Raw genomic sequence first — 25556 nt, forward strand, 5'->3', positions numbered from 1 at the left:
GCATTGAAAATGGGTCGTGGATGGGTATTCCAGCATGACAATGACCCAAAACACACAGCCAAAGCAACAAAGGAGTGGCTCAAGAAGAAGCACATTAAGGTCTAGTGGCCTAGCCAGTCTCCAGACCTTAATCCCATATAAAATCCGTGGAGGGAGCTGAAGGTTCGAGTTGCCAAACATCAGCCTCGAAACCTTAATGACTTGGAGAAGATCTGCAAAAAGGAGTGGGACAAATTCCCTCTTGAGATGTGTGCAAACCTGGTGGCCAACTACAAGAAACGTCTGACCTCTGTGATTGCCAACAAGGGTTTTGCCACCAAGTACTAAGTCATGTTTGCAGAGGGGTCAAATACTTATTTCCCTCATTTAAATGCAAATCAATTCATTACATTTTTGACATGCGTTTTTCTGGATGTTTTTGTTGTTATTCTGTCTCTCACTGTTCAAATAAACCTACCATTAAAATTATAGACTGATCATTTCTTTGTCAGTGGGCAAACGTATAAAATCAGCAGGGGATCAAATACATTTTTCCCTCACTGTACGTGGAACAAGTCAGTGCATGGGGAAATGGACGACACTGAAAGCAGCTTCACTACCATCCCAGCGTGGATGGAAAAATCGATTCAGAGTCAGTCTCTTGGTTTAGACCAGAGGTTGGAATCTGACGAGCTATGAAGCTCTTTTTCACAGATGTCCAGTAGAGGCGGGGGTGGGGGCGGTTTGCCCAAGTGCATCCGACACTGCCCGTACATAACCTTTTTTTATATATATAGAAAAAAACTGGTGGGACAAATCGTGTTCTGTCTGGCTTACACTTATAATCGGTTGACGTGCTATGCGCCAAATAAAAGCAACTCGGTGATTCTACGAAAGGTTACCCAAGAATATTAATAGGGTTACCCATTTCGATTTAAAGCTTTCTTGACTGCAGGGATTCATATTCTTGGTTCTTTCGGTAAAGTCACGTAGAAGGGAAATAATACAATAATAAAAATAAAACATATAATAAAATTCTCACGACGTTTCGGCCACAACGCAAGCAGCCGTCCTCAGGTGACGAAGCAGAGCTGTCAGAAAGACAGCCTCTTAATGAGACCTTCTACGTGACTTTACCGAAAGAACCAAGAATAGGGTTACCCATGTCGCTTCATTGTTTAAAACGTACATCTTAAATTGTTACGTGAAATCGAGTTTTTTGTGGTGGGGTTGTGAAATTATTCTACCTTTTCCAACGCTGAAGCCTTATGGGTGAGAAAAGAACCGAGCAGCAAACAAGACAAATGAGGCAAAAAAAAATCAATCGATTTGTAGAATCAAACCTCATCCTGCGAACCATTGCAGTCTAACAAAAAAAACGAAAAACATGTTTTTATTTTACCATGTTAGGCCCACTGATCCCGTATAGCTGTTTTTCATAAGCGACCTGGCTTTCACAAATGTTAACTCAGTTAAGTGGCTTATCATCATGTGGAAATAGAAACCAGCCAAATACTTTCAGTGCACGTTTCCAAATGTGGAGGGACAAACCGGGAGACCCGGAAATAATTCCACGTGACTGCGGGGAGAACATGCATACTGCAAATATGCATGCTTCGGGGGTCTGGATCGAAGCCACGGTCTCCTGTACACCAGGCGAGGTAGTTAACATCTCCTAGCCACCGTGGTGCCATCAAGTTGCTGGTGTGGGATCGTGGTGGTTCGGTAGTTCCGCCGCTGCTCAGCGTTACCAGGCGGTCCATCTGAGCCCTTGCAGCGTAACGAATGACACTGACTGCAACGCCGGCGTTGAGCCGAGCGAGACCAGAAATCATCGACTGTCGAATCCAACTCTGAGCCCGCAACTGTGGACGGTCGTGTCGCTGGGGTTGAGTTGGGGGGGGGGGGGGTGGACGTTTCGGTGGGGTGGGTTGGATCGTTCTCTGCCCAATAACTCATTCTCTTGCTCGCTATAATAACTCTCTCTGGTCTTCACGTTTCTTCCTCCGCTGTTACCGCAGTCCAAGACCAAGGAGGGCAAGGAGAAGCCACCGCAGGGTGGGGCTCATCGCTTCGCCTCGGCCACCTTCTCCAGCCCCACGCACTGCTCGCACTGCGGGAAGGCGCTGGGAGCACGGGACGCCTTGCAGTGTCTCAGTAAGTCACCACGCACGCACGGCACGTGCCCCCGGCACGCTCTGTGGTACGCTCTGTGGTTGCCCTCTGCGGGTATGCTCTGCAGAACACACAGACCACCTGGGGCATGTCAACTGGATTCGATTCCCAGCTCGGGGCGCCTCTGTGTGGAGCGTTTGTATATTCTCTTTGTGTGGAGTGTTCTTTTCATGGTTTCCCCCTAGTTCAGCAATGGGTATCTTCCAGGTTTTACGATTTCTGTCGATGAAAATACACATGCACACACAATGTAACTGATATCGACCAATAAGATCCGCGTGCTGACAAATCACCTGGAAAGTTGCTCAATTGGGATTGCGCAGCAGCAGCATCGGCCCCCCCTACTGCAGCAAAACAAAAAAAAAGACTTGCAAGGACCCTCGTGTGAAAGTAACGAGACTCGGCCTTTCTCGGGTGAAATCCCGTAAATAGAAGGACAAAATCGATGCGACTAGATACGAATCGACATTTAGAAAGAGCGCACCCGCGGTGCAAGTCCGTATGGCCGTTGGCCATTTATTGCAAGGTTGCTGCTGCTGTATGCATTCCAGCAGAGGGCAGTGCAACAATATAAATTGTACTCTACTATGCCACAAGGTCTATGCTTCCGCCCCCAAGCCCCGTCTTTACCGTACTTATGAGTATGGTGAAGTATGGTCAAATAAACCCCACGACTCTTGAGGCATGGGGGCGGAAAGCCCTCTCATCCAGCAGTGGATTGAAAAAGGCCTCTGTCCATGCACTGCAAAAATACAAGCTGCAGACGGCAGAGGGCGGTAGTGCACCTGGCTGTGGGGGAGTAGCCATGCAATTTTTTTTTGTACCTAAGCAGATAACATTATTCCCAACGTCTATACGTCCCGTCCACATACAACATAAAAATATCTTCTTACATAATTTCAGCAGCATCGGTTCCTTACAAGCAAACTGTGGTCTGGTTTTTGGCACACAGTGTCTCGTCCAGCAGAGTGAGGCTCGTGTTGAATCGACGCTGGTGAACTGCCAGGTGTCCATAGGCAATGGAAAACCCCTTCCTTCTGACCTGGGTCCTAGTTTGGCGCGAAGTTGTACGGTGGGTCCTCGCTTAACGCGCGGTGTTCACACTATAACGTGCTTCCGTGATGACGCAGTTGTTACGGAACGCTTCTCGCACAACACGAAACGCGCGCACCGTTATAACGCCGAGCGCACACACCGTTATGGCGTGTAGCGCACACACCGTTATAGTGTGGAGCGCACACACCGTTATAACGCCGAGCGCACACACCGTTATGGCGTGTAGCGCACACACCGTTATAGTGTGGAGCGCACACACCGTTATAACGCCGAGCGCACACACCGTTATGGCGTGTAGCGCACACACCGTTATAGTGTGGAGCGCACACACCGTTATAACGCCGAGCGCACACACCGTTATGGCGTGTAGCGCACACACCGTTATAGTGTGGAGCGCACACACCGTTATGGCGTGGAGCGCACACACCGTTATGGCGTGGAGCACACACACCGTTATAACGTGGAGCGCACACACCGTTATAGCGTGGAGCGCACACACCGTTATAGCGTGGAGCACACACCGTTATGGCGTGGAGCACACACACCGTTATGGCGTGGAGCACACACACCGTTATAGCGTGGAGCGCACACACCGTTATAGCGTGGAGCGCACACACCGTTATGGCGTGGAGCGCACACACCGTTATAGCGTGGAGCACACACCGTTATGGCGTGGAGCGCACACACCGTTATGGCGTGGAGCACACACACCGTTATGGCGTGGAGCACACACACCGTTATGGCGTGGAGCACACACACCGTTATGGCGTGGAGCGCACACACCGTTATGGCGTGGAGCGCACACACCGTTATGGCGTGGAGCACACACCGTTATAGCGTGGAGCGCACACCGTTATAGCGTGGAGCACACACACCGTTATAACGTGTAGCACACACCGTTATGGCGTGGAGCACACACACCGTTATAACGTGTAGCACACACCGTTATGGCGTGGAGCACACACCGTTATAACGTGGAGCACACACCGTTATAGCGTGGAGCGCACACACCGTTATAGCGTGGAGCACACACACCGTTATAACGTGTAGCACACACCGTTATGGCGTGGAGCACACACACCGTTATAACGTGTAGCACACACACCGTTATAGCGTGGAGCACACACACCGTTATAGCGCGGTTACTGAGCGGCCGACGACGAACTGTTCTCTTGAGCTGCGTGGCTGAGTGGAGTGGTACCGAGTGATACCGAGTGATACCGAGCGTGGAGTGATACAGTAACGCGGCGGCGGGCCTCGAGTGTGCAGGTCCATTGTATCTCGCCAAACTTTATCGCTACCTTCGTTATGGGGAAATTGTTTTATCTTACGGTGTTCAGGCAGAGGTTGGCATTTTTACTTGAGAAACAGAGGCGCAGGGACGGTCGTAGGCAGAGGAGACTTTTCTTTTTTTTTCTCTGTCTTCAAAATGCTTGGCGCAAAGATTTCCAATGTCAAATCACTTGACGGTAAGCTTAACTGTGGCCGTGCGGCATCGCCCGCCCGCTCGGCGTTTTCCTTTCTCGCGTCTCTCTGGGACGCGGCGCGCCGTGGTTCCGCTCCTCACGACACGCGTCGAGAGGAGCCGTCAGTAATCAAATGCGGCCCCCGTGAAATCGCGGCCCCCGCGAAACGTTTGGGCCGTGGCAATTGCACGGGAAGGGACCTCGTTGTTTCCGGTTTTTTCCCCCCGCCGATTTTGCCAGACCGAGACGAGACATCATCCCCGGCGTGTGCCAGGGTTTCGGGAGCGACGCCGACTCTCGTTACAAACCCGGCGTGCGAGCGCTATTCGTTCCTCCCTCTGCCCCCCCCCCACCTCCCACCTTGAAAGCTATCTCTTCAATAAAACTCAGCCTGCAAAGTACGGGCGGAGTACACGTGGCGATTGGAGAGCACAAAGAAACCGCCAGGCCCCTGCTGTGCAGCCACGGTTGTGGCACACGGAGGAGGGCCCACCGAGAGTATCTTTGGCTATGCTAATCGCTTGCTGCCTCCCAGATTCACTTGCGGCAGTGGGGGGGCGGCGGCGGCGGCGGCGGTGGGAGGGAGAGAGTAGGGCCGGGTGCCGGTGGGTGAGAAATGGGAGGAGCAAGCTTGCCCCTGACGATATGGAGGTATGTTCTGGTTGGGTGTTGGTCGTGTACCTTGGCCAGTGAGAGGCAATTGAGCCTACGGGGCGGAGGGAAGAACGGCGGGGGGGGAGAGAGAGAGAGAGCCGAGAGAGGAAGAGGGGACTAGGCCAACAAGAGAGGCAGAGCTGAGGCTGAAAAAAAAACGAGGACAGCTCAAGCGAGAGGGGAACGAGGCTTTGTGGTGGTGGTGGCGGCGGCGGCGGCCGCTGTGGTCTCCGGTTCCGTGGCCGCGCCGCGGTGAGCGCCTGCTCGCCTGCCTTCGCGAGTTTGGGATTTTCTATTTTCTTATTTTTCGACGTTGAGGACGGGGTCGGCGGGGCGGAGGGGGGGCCTGACCGTTCCCGACGTCTCTCTCCATCTCTCTCCATCTCTCTCCATCTCTCGTCGTGCGCGCTGGGGGTAAGTGTCGGTCTGGGGCAACGGCGAGTGGGGGGGGGGGGGGGCGCCGCCCGGCCACTCGCTCGCGCTCCGTCATTCGTCCTGGCTGCCCTTATTTATTTTCTCGTTTGTAAGCCGTACGTGGAATGCGGGGGCGACGCCGGCGCGGGCTCCGGCTGCCGCCACCACCGGTGATGCCGCTGCCGTTGCCGATTGTCGGTGTGGGACTCTGAGCGGGTGGTGGGGGGGCGGGCCCACAGTTGAATATTGTCAAGCCCAGATGGACGAGCGAGGAAGCACAGCAGCGAGGGAGGCGACAGGGGAGAGCGAGATCGTCTGGGGACGTTTGCCTCTTTGTCGTGAGCGGCCCTTCTTTAAACGTCTCTTGATTTGCAGGACCGGCCACAGCGCGTGTGTGTCTGTGCGCGTGTGTGTATGTGTGCGTGTGTGTATGTGTATGTACCCGGCAAAACAACCCCCTACCTCCTCGCGGTGCCGGACGGGCAACTCTGTCGTGGACAGTGCTGTGGGGGGAGTTCCAATTTTGATTGGCTCCTCCCCTCATGGCATATGTGTCCACCACAGGGGCTAAACGGGGGCTCTGGACGGGTGCGAGGGGCTGGTAACCCCTCCACCTTCAATTAATTACCACAAAACCACGAATTAAAGTGAAATATGTAACAACTAAGCTTGTGCCGGAGGCCCCGGGGGGCCAGGCGTCTATGACGTCTCCTGGCCAAACCCCAATTGGCGGAGCCAGGAGATTGAATACCTACCCTCGGGGCTACTCCAGAAACAACGAAAAGCCACTACGGGTGGCCACGTGGAATGTTCGAACGCTCACTGCAGAGGAGAGGCTGCCACTCCTCTGTCGGGAGCTGGACCGGTACCGCCTGGATCTATGCGGCATTCAGGAGGTCCGGTGGACCGGCTCTGGCTCCTGCCACCATGAGGGGTGGACAGTCCTCTACTCGGGGCAGCAGACTGCCAAACAACAGGGTGTGGGTCTTCTTTTGAACAAAAGAATGAAGGGGGCGTGGGAGCGTGGCGGTGAGGTGTGGGAAGCTGTAAGCCCCAGGCTACTTTGGGCTCGCCTTCCCATCAACCGGAGGCGAGGAATGGTGGTCGTGGTTACTTATGCCCCCACCGAAGATGAACATCCGTGGAGGGATGCAGGCAAAGCCGATGAGTCAGATGCCTTCTATGACCTCCTGTCACAGGTGCTGGCTAAAGTGGCCCCTCGGGATAGAGTCATCATGTTGGGTGACTTCAATGCCCGAGTTGGTCATGATACTGGCACCTGGTCTGGAGTGATTGGAGGGCATGGGCCAGATCAGCTCAATAACAATGGTAGGAGGCTGCTAGATTTTTGTGCAGCCCATGGGCTTGTAATTACCAACACGCTGTTCCGGCATCGGCGCATCCACACAACATCATGGATGCATGCCGGGTCCAAGCAAGAACATCTGCTGGACTACATAGTGACGGACCAGCGAATGCGAGCCCATGTCCTTGACACCAGGACCTACCGTGGAGCTGATCTGCCCTCTGACCATCGACTAGTCATCTGTAAGATGCGCCTGCCATTCTTCCACTCCGGTGGTGGGTGTACACCCAGGACCCCATTCCAACCTAAAGTGGCCTGGTCTCAGTTATCTGATGAAAGTTGCAAGCGAGAATTTCATCATCGCTTGCGGCTGGGATTGGCATCGTCCCCGACTCCTCCTGGTGTCGAGGGAAAATGGGCGAGGTTTAGGACTGTGACTCAGGCAGCTGCAATGGCTGCTTTGGGTACGCGGTCCAGACCTCCCCAGACACCCTGGATGACAGAGGAGTTGTTCAGGATGGTTGAGAAAAAGCGACAGGCCCACTGCCATCGGCTACAGAATCCCACGTCAGAGAATGAGGAGGCTTACCGCAGCCTTCGCTCGGAGGTTCGGAGAGCCGTGAGGCGCTGCAAGGATGGGTGGTGGTCGCGGGTTGCTGAGGAGATGGAGTCTGCCTCAGTGGCCCGTGATCACAAATCGCTATTTAACTCCATCAAAAAAGTAACCTGCAGCGCCACACCTATTACCATCATTAGGGGAAAAAACGGTGATCCAATTTCCGACCCCCAGGAACAGGTTCGCAGATTTGCTGAGCATTTCTGTGAGGTCCTGGGGGAGGGAAAATCCGACAGCCAGGAAAACATCGTGGCACAAAGTGAGGATGACCCTGCTGAGGCTGCGGTGCCTCAAATATTGGATGACGTCACCCCCTGTGAGTGGCTGGCTGAGGTGCCATCTGCTGAGGAAGTATTGAAGGCGATCCGGAGTCTGAGACCAGGAAAGGCAGCGGGCAGAGATGATCTCCCAAGCGAAATGCTGAGGGAGGGTGGCGTTTGTGCACAGACTGCCCTATATGACATCATAACAACAGTCTGGACCACTGGACGGGTTCCGCAGGATTGGAAGGATGCCCTGGTGGTCCCCCTTTTTAAGAAGGGGGACCGCACAGACTGTAACAACTACAGGGGCATCTCACTCCTCAGTGTGCCGGGAAAGGTCCTGGCAAGGATTATTCAGCATCGCCTTGCCAGGCACGCTGAGGAGAGGCTTGCGGAGCCCCAATGCGGTTTCAGGAAAGGGCGGTCCTGCACAGATGCCATATTTTCTGTCCGTCTGCTACAGCAGAGGTGTAGGGAATTCCAACAAGACCTACATCTCTGCTTTATTGACCTGGTCAAGGCCTATGATACCATCAGTAGGCCTGGGCTCTGGGTCGTTCTTCGTGCTTTTGGAGTACCTGACCCTCTGCTCACGATCATTAAGGACCTTCATGATGGTGAGCGGGCCCGGGTAAAACTACGTGGCCGGGAGTCAGAGCCATTCCCTGTACACCTTGGGGTGCGACAGGGATGTCCTCTGGCTCCCACATTATTTAACATCTATTTTGACCACGTAGTTCGTGAAGCCTTCAATAGCTGTACCGGGGGAATCTCCATATGGTACAGATATAATGGGAGGCTAATCGATGCCCGGGTGCGGTCAAGGGATGGCTCCCTATTGCTCAACCACGTTATGTATGCTGATGACTTGGTAATAGCTGCTCAGTCAGAGGAGGAGTTGGAGACGCTGCTGCTGAGACTGGAGCGTGCCACTAAGAGGTGGGGCCTTACCATCAGCCCCACCAAAACTAAGCACCTGCCTGGGTATTTTGTACCATCGGACACTCCACCCCCACAACTCCCAATCGGTGATGGGGCAGTTGTGGAGAGAGTGGAGAGTTTCCCATACCTGGGCAGTGTGCTTATGACTGGCTCCAGTTTAACAGCAGAGGTCTCACTCCGAATCAGTCGAGCGGCAATATCTTTTCATCGGTTGCGTAACGCTGTGTGGAAGCTACCTGGTCTGTCGCTCCGCACTAAGCTTCAGGTCTTCTCGGCCACGGTCATTCCCTCCCTTCTCTACGCTTGCGAAACGTGGACCCCCCTAATGGAACATCTTCGCCGGTTAGAAACATTTAGGCTGACCTGCCTACGATCCATCCTGGGTTTAACCAGACTGGATTGTGTGAGGAGCTCACAAATCCTTGAAAGATCTGGGCAGGGTCCCATCGGTGAGCTCCTCCGGCAGGCAAGGCTGCGATGGCTGGGTCATGTAGCCCGCATGCCCAGCCACCGCATGCCGAAACAGCTTTTGTTTGGCCGGATTGAGGGGGCTAAGCGGGCGCGGCACGGGCTAGAGAAGAGATGGAGTGATGTGGTACAGGAGGACGTGGAGCTGAGTGGACTTGCCGATGACTGGTACCAGCGGTGTCAAGATCGGCCTCTGTGGAGGAGGCTCGTGAAGGATGCTACTGGGCAGTTGGAGGCAGTCGCCCTCCAACAACAACGGAGGGCGGAGGAGCGACGCTCACAACAGCGAGCGGAGCGCCGGGTGGCTAAAGCACAGCAGGTTGGCACAGTAGGGGGCACAGGTGGTGCATCAGCCAGTCATCTCAGTCAGTCGACCCGTGGCACCTGGGTCTGCCCCGTGACCTCCTGCCAGCGGGCGTTCGACACTTCACGTGGCCTCAGGGTGCACATAGCCTGGCACAAGCGTCGTGGTGACGTCACCGCCACTTAGTGGCGAATGGCGGTTGTTGTTGTTGTTGTTGTGTGTGTATGTGTGCGTGTGTGTATGTGCGCGTGCGTGTATGTGTGCGTGCGTGTATGTGTGCGTGCGCGTCAGCGAGAGGAGAAGGGGCATAGATCAGGATCTGCACAATGGCTCGCCAACCCTCATTGTGTGTGTGCTCTGTGCACCACTGTATGGATCCACTGTCGTCACTCTTAAGCTGTTCTGCTCGAATTGCTTTCGTGCCCTAATCGCGTTCCAGTCCAGTTTAGCCGGCGTTCGCTCTGCAACGAAAGGGAATCACAAAAATGCGCGCTCCTTACTCGCTCCACTGCTGGATGAAAGGCCGTGTTGGGTCACGCGGGTTATCTCACCGTGTACTTCGCAGTGCTGGGCCAAAAAGAGAAATTTCCTCGCGAATATAAATGCTCAATAATGGTCTGGCTGAAACATCCAAAAGCAGGACTCGCCTGAAACAGGTTCATGAGATTTTGCCGAGGCTTTCTTAAGCGAAAGATAGTTGCAACAATGGTCCACGTTCGGTTGGGCGTTTACGTATTCTATAACTCCTGATTCACATCGCTTTGTTCGTTCGGGGGCTGTTTGAGGGGTTCATTGACCGTACTTCACCACGCCGGTCATTGTGGGTTGGTGAGAGGAGGCACCCAGGACCAGTTCGTATTGCAGTGTGGGAACCACAGCTCTACCCAGCGTATGTCTTTGCGTGCCCGTTGGTGTGAGAGTGGGGAGCGGTGGTGCAGCGGTTAGCGCTACGCTGCGCTACGAACCTGGCCACCCGAGTTCGATTCCCGCTCACGGCCAACACCAGGGACAATTATCTGAACCAGTTCGGGGTCTCCCCTAGGTCGACTCAGGCTTAAATGAGTACCTGGTGCGGTGTGTAAACATCGTCACTAGGGAGACAAAGGCGGCAGGGGGTGGTGCTGGCTACCCAACCCCTCGTGTGCCGTGCCGGCCTTTATAGGTGCTCGCTTAACAGCACTTACCTCGACAGTCTGTTAAGGCTATACGGGGGATCTTTGTCTTTGTTGGTGTGTGAAATGTCTGTGTGTGTGTGCGTGATTCCTTGGTGTATACGTTGGGGTAACTCTCTCCACGTGTCTCTGGGCAGATTCACTGGGTCCCGGATTTCATCGTTTTAAACGAGACGCACAAAGACGTGCGAGAGAGAGAGAGCGAGCACACGGCGATTGTTGATTAAAAAAAAAGCCATCGACAATTCCCGAAGAAACAGGGCCTTCAAAAACAAATTAGATCGAGTGTGACCGACCGACAGCAATTGACGCTCTTGCATACCGCACGGAAGCCGTCCGCCCCCTGTACACGTGTCGTCCGGCGTGTGCATGTGTTGTTACGTGGAACTCGCCTTCCGTTGCGATGTTGGGTTTTTTCCCCATCGTTATTCGACGTCGATTTGGTCGCTGCTTGCCCGCGATCTCCTTGAGAATCTGCTTCTCACTCACTCCCCTAAGGGCTCGCTCGCTCGCTCGCCCGCTCACGCCAATGTTATGCACATTTTTCCCCGCGCGTAAACAATTTGCTCTCGTCAACAATAACAACGGGTGACGCATATTACGTCATAACCCCCCCCGCCAACCCCCCCCCCTATCTCTAACACGGATAAAAAACGAGACGAGGCTCTCTTCTGGTGTAGGCCAATCGGTTTCACAGACAACGCATACATTATCAGAGCATGTTTGTTTGCTGTAATTGCCACAAGTACGTGTGGCTAACGCACACTTCTGATGCCTTGCAATAGGTTTTCGTTTTTTCTGCTTGAACATCTTGACACCTCCCGTTCTCTTGCCATGAAGAGCAAAAGCCCAATTCTCCTTTTTGTTTTGTGACAACTTCTGCCCGGTTTTACAAGCCTGTCGATACAAGCCTGTTGCTACAAGCCTGTCGCGCTATTTGTCACCACCATCCATCACTTTTCAGCCCTGTTAACTCCGAGTCGGTCCGTCTAAATAAATATAATTTCGCCTCGGTGCTGTTGTGACCCTTGCAGAAGAGCGTATTCTTGCCTACATGCCGTGCCAACCCATGCGGTTTACCCCGTATTCTTGTGCAGGGAAATTGAGTTTTCAGGTCCACACGGCGTACAGCCGTTTCAATAGAGGCCAAAAAAATATAAATCTAATTTTTCGGCTGTTTGTGTTTTATCCCTGCTGATGGGACGTTGTAGGATGAACGTTGATCATTTATAAGGGGCACAGGGGTGACCAATAACGTCTGAATTGGTATGTAACAAGGTAGGGCACTGATACGGGGTTGACAGGTATGTAGTGGTGAGTGTACTAGTGGTGAGTGTCTATTTGTTTGTGTTTCTCCCTTGTGATGGGACTTTGTAGGATGAACGTTGATATAAGGGTACGGCGGATGACGAATAAGGTCTGAATTGGTCTGTGACAAGGTAGGGCACCGATCAGGGGTTGTGTGGGGGTTTGCTCCAGGCTGTCCGGTTCCCTCCCGCACGTAAAACTGATCGGCCGGGGAATTAGCCGAGCGATTCCAACTCTGCACTCAACTGCAGCAGCTCCGCCCGCGATTGTTGTTGTTGTGTGTGTGTTCGTTTACTCGCTGTGTTACAGAGATCACCACCAACTGCCAGGCAAAGACTCCACACCCTGCCCTTTGAAGCGACCTGTATATTTATTTTTTTATTGCAAAAAACATGCTCACTTTTTGTTACTTGTTGGGTGTGTGCCAATAAATCTACCTGGGCAGGGACTGCTCGCCAAACCAGCTCCGATACACACGACTGTACAGGGGGGGGGGGGGGGGGGGGTGGTGGCGGCAGGGGGGTGGGGGGGTACGTGTGTCTGTACATTGCAGAGCCCTCGAGTCGGCCCACCGCTGGATGACAACCTCTGTCTGCAGCACGCCATGCGGGCCACGGGGGTTTATCTTTGACCGTACTTGACCACCGCACGCTGGCCAGCCCCGGTTGGTGAAGACGGAGGTTTGGGGGGGGGAGCGTAGATGTTGCAGCGTATAAGTACAGTACAACACTTGTGTTCACCTTTAGCCGTTCTCTGGTCTGACATCCTAAAGAAAGCTGTCTCTGGTGTAGACCAATCAGTTTCAAGGACAATGCATATATACTTATCGGAGCAAGTTTTGTTTGCGTGTTCACCTCAGCTAGTGTGTGTGGTTAATGCAGACATGATTCCTTACAAAAGGGCTCTATTTGGTGTTTGAACATCGAACGGCTCCTGTTTTATTGCCAGAATGGGTAAAACCTATTCTTATTTGTCCATACTCTGTGGCTCTTTCGGTAAAGTCACGTAGGTATAAAATAAAATGAATCACGACGTTTCGGGCGCAACACAAGCGTCCGTCATCAGGTGGGAAAGCCATGGTCTGCTGCTGAGGCAGACTGTTTTAAAAGGTTTGAAATGGGTGTAGCTCAAGGGTCATAAAGAAGTGGCCGGGTCTAGTGATGTGAATGTGAGAAATTAGCATTATGTTAACGTGAGAGATTAGCATGATGTTAATGTGAGATATTAGCATGATGTTAATGTGAGAGATTAGCATGATGTTAATGTGAGAGATTAGCATGATGTTAATGTGAGAGATTAGCATGATGTTAATGTGAGAGATTAGCATGATGTTAATGTGAGAGATTAGCATGATGTTAATGTGAGAGATTAACGTGATGTTAATGTGAGATATTAGCATGATGTTAATGTGAGAGATTAGCATGATGTTAATGTGAGAGATTAGCATGATGTTAATGTGAGATATTAGCATGATGTTAATGTGAGAGATTAACGTGATGTTAATGTGAGATATTAGCATGATGTTAATGTGAGAGATTAGCATGATGTTAATGTGAGAGATTAGCATGATGTTAATGTGAGATATTAGCATGATGTTAATGTGAGAGATTAGCATGATGTTAATGTGAGAGATTAGCATGATGTTAATGTGAGAGATTAGCATGATGTTAATGTGAGAGATTAGCATGATGTTAATGTGAGAGATTAACGTGTCACTGTAAGATGGGAGGAGAGCGGCCTCCTCAACGAGCGCACGGAAGTGGCTACATTTGTTCATACTTGCTACCCTTCCATCTTGCTGACAACGTAACCCCATCGCAGTGGCCTGTAGCACCGGTCTTTATTCATAGTCGTCGCCCATCCGCCGAGTACTGCCCAGGCCCAACCTGCTGAGTTTCTGACATCCAATCCGATCAAGTGGTACGATCCCAGACATGGTTACATGATCCCCCGATGGTACGATCCCAGACACGGTACACGATCCCCCGATGGTACGATCCCAGACATAGTGCACGATCCCCGATGGTACGGTGCCAGACACGGTACACGATCCCCCGATGGTACGATCCCAGACATTTGTTATGGAAGTCGGAATGTATTTACGCGTGACTCTGCGTGCGTGTGTGCGGCCTTCGTCCAACAGTGGACTGATGTTTACGTTTGTACGTTACGTATGTCTGTGTACCCACATGTGTGGCTTGAGAACTGCTTAGGTTTTCGGAAAGATTGGCACCGGGGGAGACAGGTGGCAGCCGGGTGCGGTTCTGACCACGCCGCTTAGTTGTTTGCCGCTGCCGGCCGTAATAGGTGCTCATTCGCACGCATGCAGATCCGTATGGGCGGTCTTTGTCTTTGTGTGAGTGGGGAGCGGTAGTGTGGCGGTTAGTGCACTGCACTATGGACCCGATGACCCGCTCACGACCAGCACCAGTGACGTTTATCTGAACCAGTTCGTGGTCTCCCCTAGGTCGACTCAGGCTTAAATGAGTACCTGGTGTGGTGTGTAAACATCACCACTGGGGGAGACAAAGGCGGCCGGCCGTGGTGCTGGCCACCCCACTCCCCTCGTGTGCCGTGCCGGCCTTCATAGGTGCTGCTCGCTAACAGCACTCGCCTCAACAGTCTGTTAAGACTATACGGGGGGGGGGGGGGTCTTTGTGTGTGTGTACCAACCCGCTTGCCCTTGGCTCGGGGTAAATATGCCGAGTAGATTACAGAGACACCGTGCTAATTGCAAGGAGGAAAGAACACTTCCACGGACGGCGTGCGGTTAGAGCCAATGCTGGGGTACCACACGGGGTGAAAAATGCTGCTGGAGTCCACCGCAGGCAGAAGGCTTAGATCCTAGTGACCGTCTGTTTCACGCGCATGCTTCACATTCACCGATGAATAATTCACATGTATTTGTAAGGCGCCTTCGACGAATGTCTCGAAGGCGCCTTGGAGGAATAAGGATCAGAGAAGGCCAAGAGAGAACACAGAAGCTAAAATAGAATAAACGGACTTGGGAAGATGTTTTTTTTTAGACGAGACCTAAAAGTGTCCACATTCTCTTTGGTTCTTTTGGTAAAGTCACGTGGGCAGAAGTAAAATGAAATAAATCGCGACGTTTCGATCGCGACACAAAGAGCATGGATTCCTGCAGTCACGAAAGCTTCAAATCAAGATTAGTATCCACATTATTGAATAAACGACTTTCACAATGGCAGGGAATTCCACCACCTTGGCGCAGACACAGCGAGTGCCCGGCCAGGATCCGAGGTAGGCACAGAAGGGCGCGGAGTCTTTCCGTGTTCCCGAGATGAGTTGCATAGCAATCTGGGTTTTTCCCAAAAATGTTATTCTCTTACAAAGCACGCGGAGATACCCTTAAATAAAGCGTCATTACGTTCGTGTTAAAGCTACCGCCCGATTACTTGCCGTCATTCAAGTTTTGTGCTTTAGAGATGAAAAGATTATGGTGAATCATTGTTAGCATTTTGTCACCTTTATGTGGTACCGATGAGCCACTCTTTGGGCCAATCACAATTACAAACGAGAACAACAACGCGAAATAAATTACATTTCCAGGGACATTGTTGTCAATTGTAAAATTGCAGTTACAATCGTAATTGGCCCCAGGTCAGCTGCAGTTGATTTTAGTTAGTTTAATCAGGTGAGACCTAAATACCAGGATATTCTCATTTGCAAGAGTGACCTGAATCACAGAAAGTTACAAAAAGCCAAGGGAAAATATGACAAACAGGGAGAGGAATGATCGCATCACTGGAAAAGTAAAAATTTATCACGGAAGTATGTGCCAACATTAAATAAATAAATGCATCTGCACATAGCGGCGGGTAAAGTGTGGAAGAGCAGGCCAAAGCACACTAGACGTGCTCTCCAGAGCTCCTTCGGGTAGAGGCCCTTCCTGCCTGCAGTGGCTTGAGCAAGCAATTGCAGGGCTGTGCCTTAACTTTTACTTTTATAAATATACTAGCTGTACTACCCGGCTTCGCCCGGGACTTGGATCCACCACGCCCGGCCGCCTTTGTCTCCCCAGTGGCGATGTTCACACACCACAGCAGTTACTAGTTGTGAGGCTGATTCGACCTAGGGGAGACCCAGGACCGGTTCAAATAATCGTCACCGGTGGTGGCGGTGAGCGGGACTCGAACTCGGGTCGCCGGGTTCGTAGCGCGGCGCGCTAACCAAGACACTACAATGCGTTACGCTTCCACATGCGCGGGTCACGTGACAGATTTGACGTCACAGCTCACTTGCCGTGCAAAAAAATAAATGCATTATTGAGCTTCCCCCCCCCCCCACAAAAAAAAACCAAAAGTTTATTTTTATGTTTGCATGGTGTACAGTCTGGAAAGTACCCACATGGCAAATTTCAAGTTTGTTGCATGTCGGGAAGTACGCTAAACATTTTGAACAGACACACATATTCACAACTTTGCCTTTTATATATATGGAGATAATACATAACGTCCATTATAATTTCCGTTAGCGCCGCGGTGGTGAGATGTTAACTACCTCGCCTGATATGCAGGAGTTCGTGGGTTCGATCTCGACCCTGACGCCTGCTGCTGTATATTAGGAGTTTGCGTGTCTCTCTCTCTCTCTCTCCCCGTGGTCGCGTGGATTTTTCTCCGGGTCCTTTTTTTTTCCCCCCCTCCACATCGAGAATCAACATGACGCATTTAGAGAGCACTTGGCTACTGCTGTCAATTTGCACGTGATGATGAGCCACTTCGTTGAGCTATCATTTGCGATAGCCAGGTTGCGTCTTGAAAACAACTATACAGCTCGGTCAGCCTTACCTGGTAAAATAAAAAAAGTATAGTTTATAGGTTAGCTTGGGTGCCACCCCATGCCCGGTCCGGTGGACCTTGCGTCTTCGTCAGCCGTTTAATAAAATGACAGAGGGGGCATCGGCGGTGGCGATGGTGGGAGGTTGTTATTGGGCTCGTGGGGGTGGCCGTGGTGTCTCAGTGTCCTCCCCCCTGCCCCAGGGAGTCTCTGAGTCTCTGAAGCGGCCTCCTCCTCTCCGCCACACGACCAGCGGCGGAGATGCCGCGCTGTACTCATTCAGTTTGGCCGCATGTTGTTGTTGGGTCCCCCCCCCCCTCCATCTCCCCCTTCTGGTTGGTCGGTCGCCAAACTTTTTCACCATGTCCAGTGGCAGCAGCGCTCGGCGCAAGAAAACCGAGCAGAAACTTTTTTTAGGGTCCCAAGGAGCTCAAGGGGCCCAGAATTAATTAATTAAAAGAATTGGGCTGCACCAAATGGAACTAAGATACCTTATATATGAAGAAAAAAACATTTTAAGAAGTTCATTATTATAAAAGAACACATGCTGTACCCCCCGCCGGCCGAATTACCGTGGCAGGGAGGCGATTTAAGGAACGTTCCAACCATTGCTTAAACTACCGGGCCGCGAGATGGAATCGAACTGGCGACCTCTGTATTCCTAAGTCACTGTTTCACACGGAGTGGGGCAAGCATCGAGTGGAACCAGGCGGCTCCATCTGACAAGCGCAGCTGCGGGATGAATGCGGGAGCGTGCGCGTTTCACGAAGTGCGCGGACATTACTCGGAATTATCGCTGCACCGGACTATTGCCCGGTCGCTGCATGCGAGCGGCTTAAATCGGTGGAGGCCATGTGTTGCTCGAGCGTGCCGCTGAGCTATGCGGTGTAAAGGTGTTTGTCAGTGTTCTGGGAGAACACTACACTAAAGATAACATCAGATGATGATAAGAACCCTGCTTTTCATCACAGGCTTGCAAATATTTTTTTTTCCGGTTGTAAATACCAGAAACAGATGTTTGTTGTTCATTTAGAGTATGGAGTAGAGCATGGTTGTCTGGTTATTCGGTTAACGATCACTACCGACTATCTGTTGGGTCGCTGAGCTAACCGAATAACCCCGTGCAATAGTCTCACCACTCGTACCGCTGGACTGGAGGTGATGGGCGGGGCTTGGTGATATTATCATCGGCCGCGTCACACTGGGCGTGGCTTGTCGGGGGTTTCCAGCCTTCGGGGCGGCAGCATGTGGGGGGAGGGGTGGCCACCGTTTTTAAAGTGCTCACAATCTTGAGTGGATTAGTGGCCCTTCGTGGATTCATCGTCCTCGCGCTCGCAGAGTTGTCATTCATTTGTCGCTGTCTTTGATGTCACTGTGTCGGTGGTGTGATCACTCGGGTGAACACACATGACCAGTGCAGAGGTGTGTGTGTGTGTGCGTGTGGGGAGCGGTAGTGTCACGAACCTGGCGATCCGGGTTCGATTCTCGCTCACGGCCAACACCAGTGACTATTATCTGAACCGGTCCTGGGCCTCCCCTACGTCAACTAAGCCTCAAATGAGTACCTGTTGCGACGTGTAAAAACATTGCCACTAGGGAGACAAAGGCGGCCGGGCGTGGTGCTGGCCACCAACCCCCTAATGTGCCGTGCTGGCCTTCATAAGTGCTCGCTAACAGCACTTGCTCCAACAGTCTGTTAAGGCTATACAAGGGATCTTTGTCTTTGTTGACTGGAACCATTTTAGTGAGGCTATAAAGCAATAATTTTAAGTAGATTATTGCTGGGGCAGCATTTTCGTCAGAGTTCCGTTAACATTTGGACACCTTTTACACTGTAAAACCATCGCAAGGGTGGTTGACTGGCTCGGAGGTCGGAGCGCTGAGCCAAGCACCACTGAGAGCCTGGGTTCGAATCCAATCAACGGCCCAGGGTTGATCCGGGTTCTCAAGTGTAGCGAGTTAATAGTTTCAGCCTGGTCATGAATGGCTACATACAAACACATATATATAAAGAAAACCCATCGTATAAATTTGGTTCTCCCGTGAATTTGGCCACCAAATTCCATCTCTGAGAATTAAAAATATCAGTTCCACGTCACGAGACGAACGTTTATCTCTAGCGGGATGGGTGGCAAAGTGGCCCCGCCCCCCCCATGTGGATAAGAATTCACTCGAAGTAGGGAGCTCAGAAGTAGCTCCGTGAGATGCGTTTCCACGGACTGCTCTAATAACGTCTAGAGTTTGCTCCTCTTTGCGTGACTTGTGAGTGGATTCGGGATAAAGTTGTGGTGGTGGTGGTGGGGGGGAAAGACAAATAGGCACGTGCCCTTGCATGTGGTGGGTTGTCGGTGCACTTTATGCACCTGGCCTGGCACAGGCAGCGTGGTGATGTCACCGTTACTTAGTGGCGAATGGCGGGTATCGGTATTGGTGGGTGTTGGCCGGAAAACACGGCTGCGTGCAAGACGGCTTGGGCTCTTCGATCGGTCGCACCTTTGTGTGCACGTGGGTGCAGGTGACTTGGCTCGCCTGTTCAGGTGAGATGGATAGTCAGGTGTGGGATTCTGTGGGTTTTGTGGAATTGAGCAGTGTATGATGATGATGACAAAGTACTTAACGATGTATCCCCACCCGACCGAGAAATGTTATACATTTATCATGATTCGGGGGTTGCAAGTCAATAAATCGATTATTGTTGTCTTGTTTTTTTTCCCCATCTTGTTTTCATCTCATGTCTATGCCATTTAGCCTAAAGCTAACAGCGTGTATCATTTGCACGCAGCTTGAATAATAACCTCTCACGCGCTCGACTCGATGCGTCCATCGTTTCGCGTCAGAATTAACTTTCATCAACCATCCGGTGCATTGTTACACGCCTGAAGGTAATGACGTATAATCCTAATTGGATTTTACGTTGCGTCATCCGTGCAGATTGCATCGCGTGGGGGCTTGTAATGCGCACAGAGGCGCGGGAAACCACAGACGAAGCAGGGAAGGCTGCCCGAACCGGAGCCAAACATCGCCCAAGCTCTGTGGTCCTATATTGGAATATTTGGTCAATTCCGGCAGCGGTGACTGCTGCTGCCGACGATGACGCCGTCACACTTGCTGCCGATGAGGATCGGGAAGAGAGCAGCGGACAGTGACATCAAAGCAGCTGGGCCGGACTCTGTCTCTCCAGCCACCCTCAGGCACTGCGCTGACCAGCTGTCTCCGGTGTTCACCAACATCTTTAACACCTCCCTGGAGACATGCCATCTACCAGCCTGTCTCAAGTCCTCCACCATCATCCCTGTGCCCAAAAAGCTAAGGCCAACAGGACTAAATGATTATAGACCGGTCGCCCTTACCTCTGTTGTAATGAAGTCTTTTGAGCGCCTGGTCCTGGCACACCTCAAAGCCATCACAGACCCTCTCCTGGACCCCCTTCAGTTTGCCTACAGAGCCAACAGGTCTGTGGACGACGCAGTTAACATGGCCCTCCACTTCACCCTACAGCATCTGGACGCCCCAGCATCCTACGCCAGGATCCTGTTTGTGGACTTCAGCTCTGCCTTCAACACCATCATCCCTGCCCTGCTTCAAGACAAGCTCTTCCAGCTGAACGTGCCCGACTCCACCTGCAGGTGGATTACAGACTTCCTGTCTGACAGGAAGCAGTGCATTAAGCTTGGAACACAAGTCTCTGACTCCAGGTCCATCAGCACCGGAACTCCTCAGGGCTGCGTCCTTTCCCCACTGCTCTTCTCCCTGTACACCAACAGCTGCACCTCCAATCATCTGTCCGTCAAACTCTTGAAGTTTGCGGACGACACCACCCTCATTGGGCTGATCTCTGGTGGGGACGAGTCTGACTATAGGTGGGAAGCTGACAACCTGGTGTAGCCAGAACAACTTAGAGCTAAATGCTCTAAAGACAGTTGATATGGTTGTGGACTTCAGGAAGAATACAGCCCCACTCACCCCCATCACCCTGTGCGACTCCCCAGTCAAAACTGTGGAGTCCTTCTGCTTCCTGGGCACTATTCTCTCCCGGGCACTCAAGTGGGAACTGAACATCAACTCCCTCACCAAGAGAGCTCAACAGAGGATGTACTTCCTACGGCAGCTGAAGAAATTCAACCTGACAAAGACAATGATGGTGCACTTCTATACAGCAATCATTGAATCCATCCTCACCTCCATAACCGTCTGGTACGTTGCTGCCACTGCCAAGGACAAGAGCAAACTGCAGCGTATCATCCACACTGCTGAGAAGGTAATTTCCTGCAATCTACCAACCCTCGAGGACTTGCACACCTCGAGGACCATGAGGCGAGCGAGGAAGATTGTGGCCGATTCCTCCCACCCTGGACACTCTCTGTTCCAGCTACTCCCCTCCGGCAGAAGGCTGCGGTCCATCAGGACCAAAACCTCACGCCACAAAAACGGTTTCTTCCCATCCGCTGCTGGCCTCTTCAACAAGGCCAAGGGCTTACACTGACTTTGACATTTTATCTACAAAATGACATCTTGACATATTTACACTATGTTACCCTATTTGTATTTTTTTGTATTTTTAGATTGCATCTTATAGCTACTTTATATTAAGATTTAACATTCCTATATATTGAATGTATGCACCTTCCTGCCAAAGTAAATTCCTTGTCTGTGCGAACTTTCATGGCGAATAAAACCCTTTCTGATTCTGATCTACGAGGATGGTGATGATGACGAACAGTAAAACAATGATGATCGTTGTGGGGGGGGGGGGTGTACAGTAGGGGGGTTGTCGTTGTTTACCTGTAGGATCACAGCGACGATGTGCAGGCCACCGCCCGCGCCTCCTCCCTCCCTGTACCCCCCCACCCCCAGTACCGGCCTGGTCCTGTTCTGTGTGGGTGTAGGCAGACAAAGTCTTAACCGCGGCCGTCGCCATCACGTGCTCATTCCGACCCAGTCGGTTGTTTTTGCAATAAAAGGGAGCCCTCGGATTTCGCTGCAGGCAAACCGCCAATGTACAGACGATCGCTCCTCGGGCGCGCAGAGTGAGTGGAACAAATTCTCAATCGAGGTGTGTCGATGCGACCCAAATTCCATTGCCTTGCTCTGCCGCGCGCGTCCGCGTGCGGCGAACAGAATCGGGCTGTCTGGTCGTTCGAGTTCTCCATTACTCCGCCGATTATCGCTTCGATTTACTCGACTAATCGGTTGATGCAAAAAAGAAAATGGGGAGAAAATAAAGTCCTCGCCTCCTGTTACCGCGTGTGACGCTGGACGGGAGGTGTTGGGGCGGGGCGCTTGGTGATGTAATTGGCTTGGTCGCGCTGGGTGTGGCTTGTAGTCGGGGGTTTTCTGCCTTTGCGAGGCGGGATGCCTAGGCAGCTGCCCTGTCCAAAGGGGGACGTGTAGTTGATTTACACGAGCAGTTGGGTACCATTTATATTTGGTTAATGGAATTAGTTGACGAATTGTCCCAGCTATTTGGTAAACCAATGGTGGTCTGGTGGCACGGCCGATTGGCGCACCACGATACGAACCTCGGCAACCAAAATTTTATTACCCACCAACCCCGAGAGATTTCGTAACCATTTCCTTGCCTCGCCTGGGTGGGGATAAGCCTTCATCAACGAGTAGGTGGCACGACGAGTGAACATCAGCATTGGGGAAACAAAAAGCAGCTGGGCGTGGTGCTGCCCACACACACATAATTGTGTTTTGCACGCCTTAAAGTGATCTCGTGAAATTTGATCGCTGAAATTTAAAGTGCCCCGTCGCGGCGCGGAATGTCGCCGTTGCGAGTCGTAGCGAGCGAGAATCGCGATTTGAAGGTTGCAAAATGTTCGTGGTCGACTCGTGCCCCATCATCTTTCTGGGGCCGATGAAACGAGTGCCACTTTGTGGCATGTCAACGTTGGCCACCCTACAGATATACTGCCCCCCCCCCCATCGTGAGAAGGTGGTATTTTCACAGCTCGCTCGAGGCACACCAATGACGAGGAGCCGCGTCTCTCGCGCTCGTTAGCACGGTTCGCCGTGTTGGATTACGCAGTCATGGTTGGAGAGACTGGCTCTCAACATTAACAACGTGGAATTGTCACCGGTGTTGTGCACGTCTCGGCGGAGATCTACACGCAGTGACTGCTTTAATAAACAGCCCTCACCGAGTCCCAGACCTTCGTGCGGGAGAGTCCCGCAACACTGGGATGCTCGACAAATGTCATTGAGTTTTGGCTCTGTGTGGGGGTGACTCCCGGAAACCCGGAGAAATCCCTCCACGCAGAGGGAGGAGGTCGACACTCACTACTGCCGTCCCCTTGCCAATTCTTCGCCCCACGCCTACAATTCCTGGAAAATTCTGGCCGTGGTCTCCCATCCAAGTACTTGCCAGACTCGATCCTCTCTTTGCTTCCAAGATCTGGTGAAGCTCGGGCACATTCTGGGCAGTTTGGTCACGAGCAAAGTCGTGTCGTGTGACGATTGCGTAGCCGGTGCCTTGCTGACGAATAGCCTGAGCGCGTTAAACCAAAGTGCACTGTTTTTCACGTGGCGCAGTTGAATCGAGACTGCTCTCCGGGATGGAGCGGTGGCGCAGTGGTCGGCACGCTGAACCGTTTGCCCCCCGAGTTTGATTCCAGGCTATGGACATTGCCAATGAACCAGCCCCGACCTCCACCGCCGGCCTCCCCTTCCCCAACCCGGACCGGCCAGGGTGGGTGAAGTATGGTCAAAATAACCCAAGCAAACAACGCTCACGAGCGACGACGTGGCTTGTGGGGGGAGTCCGGTGGGTTGGGACAGGTCTCTTGTCGTATTGATCCAAAGCCCTCGACCACGGGGGCGGCAAAGGCTGTGCTCTGTTTGTCCTTTAAGGGGCCTCGACGAGTGTGTGCGACTCTTAACAGTGGTTGTTCTTATTCTTGGTTCTTTCGGTAAAGTCACGTAGAAGGGAAACAATGAAATCATAAAAATATAAAATAATATATGTTTTTTATTATTTAATTGTTTCCCTTCTACGTGACTTTACCAAAAGAACCAAGAATATGAATCCCTGCAGTCACGAAAGCTTTAAATCAAAATGTAGTAGTTGTTGTATAAATAGATCGTCCCCTGTCATAGGAATGTGGAATTTACACCACTATTTAAGGGCTGTGAATGACCATTTAAGAAGAAAAAAAAATGCCACTTTTTTAAAGTCATTTTTTTCTGTCCTTGCCACGACATGTATTTGCTGTCTTGAATCTTCAGTTCATGGTGTCATTGATTCTGAGCCATCAGTGAAGAATTCCACATTCATATGACAGGGGCCAAGTTTGTCCATCGTAGATAAACAGCGTTCAAATACGGAGTGGCTCTCGTCTTATTATCGTCCCACGCGGGGTTGGGTTCAAGGGTCGAATGCCGTTTTGTTTACAGCCGCTTTGTCCTTCCACTGTTGGGTGAAGGTCTCCATGCCTCGTGCCGGTCCTGACGGTTGTTTGATCGTAGTTCACCACACTGGACACCGGTGTAATCATCGCCGTATATTACGGTGTACATGCACCCTTCGTGTATCCAGAAGATGCATATTGCATGCATGCACGTTGTATGTCATCAATGCGCGATGCATGCGTGGAATCGTGAGGGCAAGAAGCGATTTCTTACGATTTTAATTAACTCGCACATTCGACCCGGTTAATCTCGAGAGCCGGGAGGTGGCCTCGTCCCATTTGCAGAGGAGGTTGCAGTGAAACGCCGCTCTTAAGCTTCGGGCAATACAGGTGATGATTATCTGAACCGGTCATTCTCCTTCCCTAGGTCGACTCGGCCTCAAATTAGTACCTGGTGCGGTGTGTTGTAAACATCACCACGGAGGTGGCTCTCATACAGCAGTAGAAGAGACCGTATTCTACGAGGAGTTCAACTGTTCCAACATAGCGATTACATTTTCCCCCTGACCTGCGTTGCTGGGCCCTGTAATGGTACAGTGCGGTAGGTAGTGTTTATTACTCTTGCTGTAAGGTGAGTGATAGGTCATTTCAACACCACCAGGCATTTCTCCTTGGGGCACTTTGTGCTGACCCGAGTTTGCAGAGGTTTCGTTGCAATGAAGAGCGGTTACAAAAAGTCTCGCCATTTCAATATCATTGACTTTTGTCTAAACTCTGGAATGCTTTGTTTTGAAAATGGCCCATTGGCAAATATCGCAAAATGAAACGGCAGGGGAAAAAAAATAATGTCGTGGGAGATGGCGAGACGTTGTGATTTTCCACGATACATCGCCAAACTGCTTGTGCGCAAAACATTTGTTCGAATCCTGGAATGTAGAATTACGGTGATCATAATACTTCATGTCAAAATGTTTTATTTATATTTATCTCATTGTCCCTTGGCTTGCTTACAAACATGTGACTTTGTCCTTCATAGGGAGACAGGAATGTAATGTTGATGAATTCGAGAAATAATTTACATTCCTGAGTGGCTGGCAGGCGGACGGATGCGAGTTCAACTCCTGAACGTGGCCCACCATCATCCTTCCTCGTCAGTACAACGAGTTCCACTTCACGGCGAGGACAGCATTGGTTGCCCTACGGCTAGACTCGCCCTCGTCATGGGAATGTGGAATTTCCACCACTGGCTCAGGGCTGTGTAGAGGATGTGAGCACCGCCTCAACGCT

The 25556-nt window shown here is 51.7% G+C and overlaps 1 protein-coding gene across 5 annotated transcripts in view; it reads left to right on the forward strand.

Moving 5' to 3' along the window:
• LOC116953529 (rho guanine nucleotide exchange factor 18-like) overlaps positions 1-25556 on the forward strand; it is a 166045-nt gene that overhangs the window by 96920 nt on the left and 43569 nt on the right. For all 5 annotated transcript variants that reach the window (XM_032973801.2, XM_032973802.2, XM_032973806.2 and 2 more), the window contains one exon: positions 2001-2136. In XM_032973801.2, coding sequence (XP_032829692.1) covers positions 2001-2136 — 136 coding nt within the window. The remainder of the gene's footprint in view (positions 1-2000; positions 2137-25556) is intronic.

The sequence above is a fragment of the Petromyzon marinus genome, chromosome 52 (assembly GCF_048934315.1).
Source record: "Petromyzon marinus isolate PM22_M1 ecotype Great Lakes invasive population chromosome 52, UKy_Petmar_22M1.pri1.0, whole genome shotgun sequence".
NCBI lineage: Eukaryota > Metazoa > Chordata > Hyperoartia > Petromyzontiformes > Petromyzontidae > Petromyzon > Petromyzon marinus.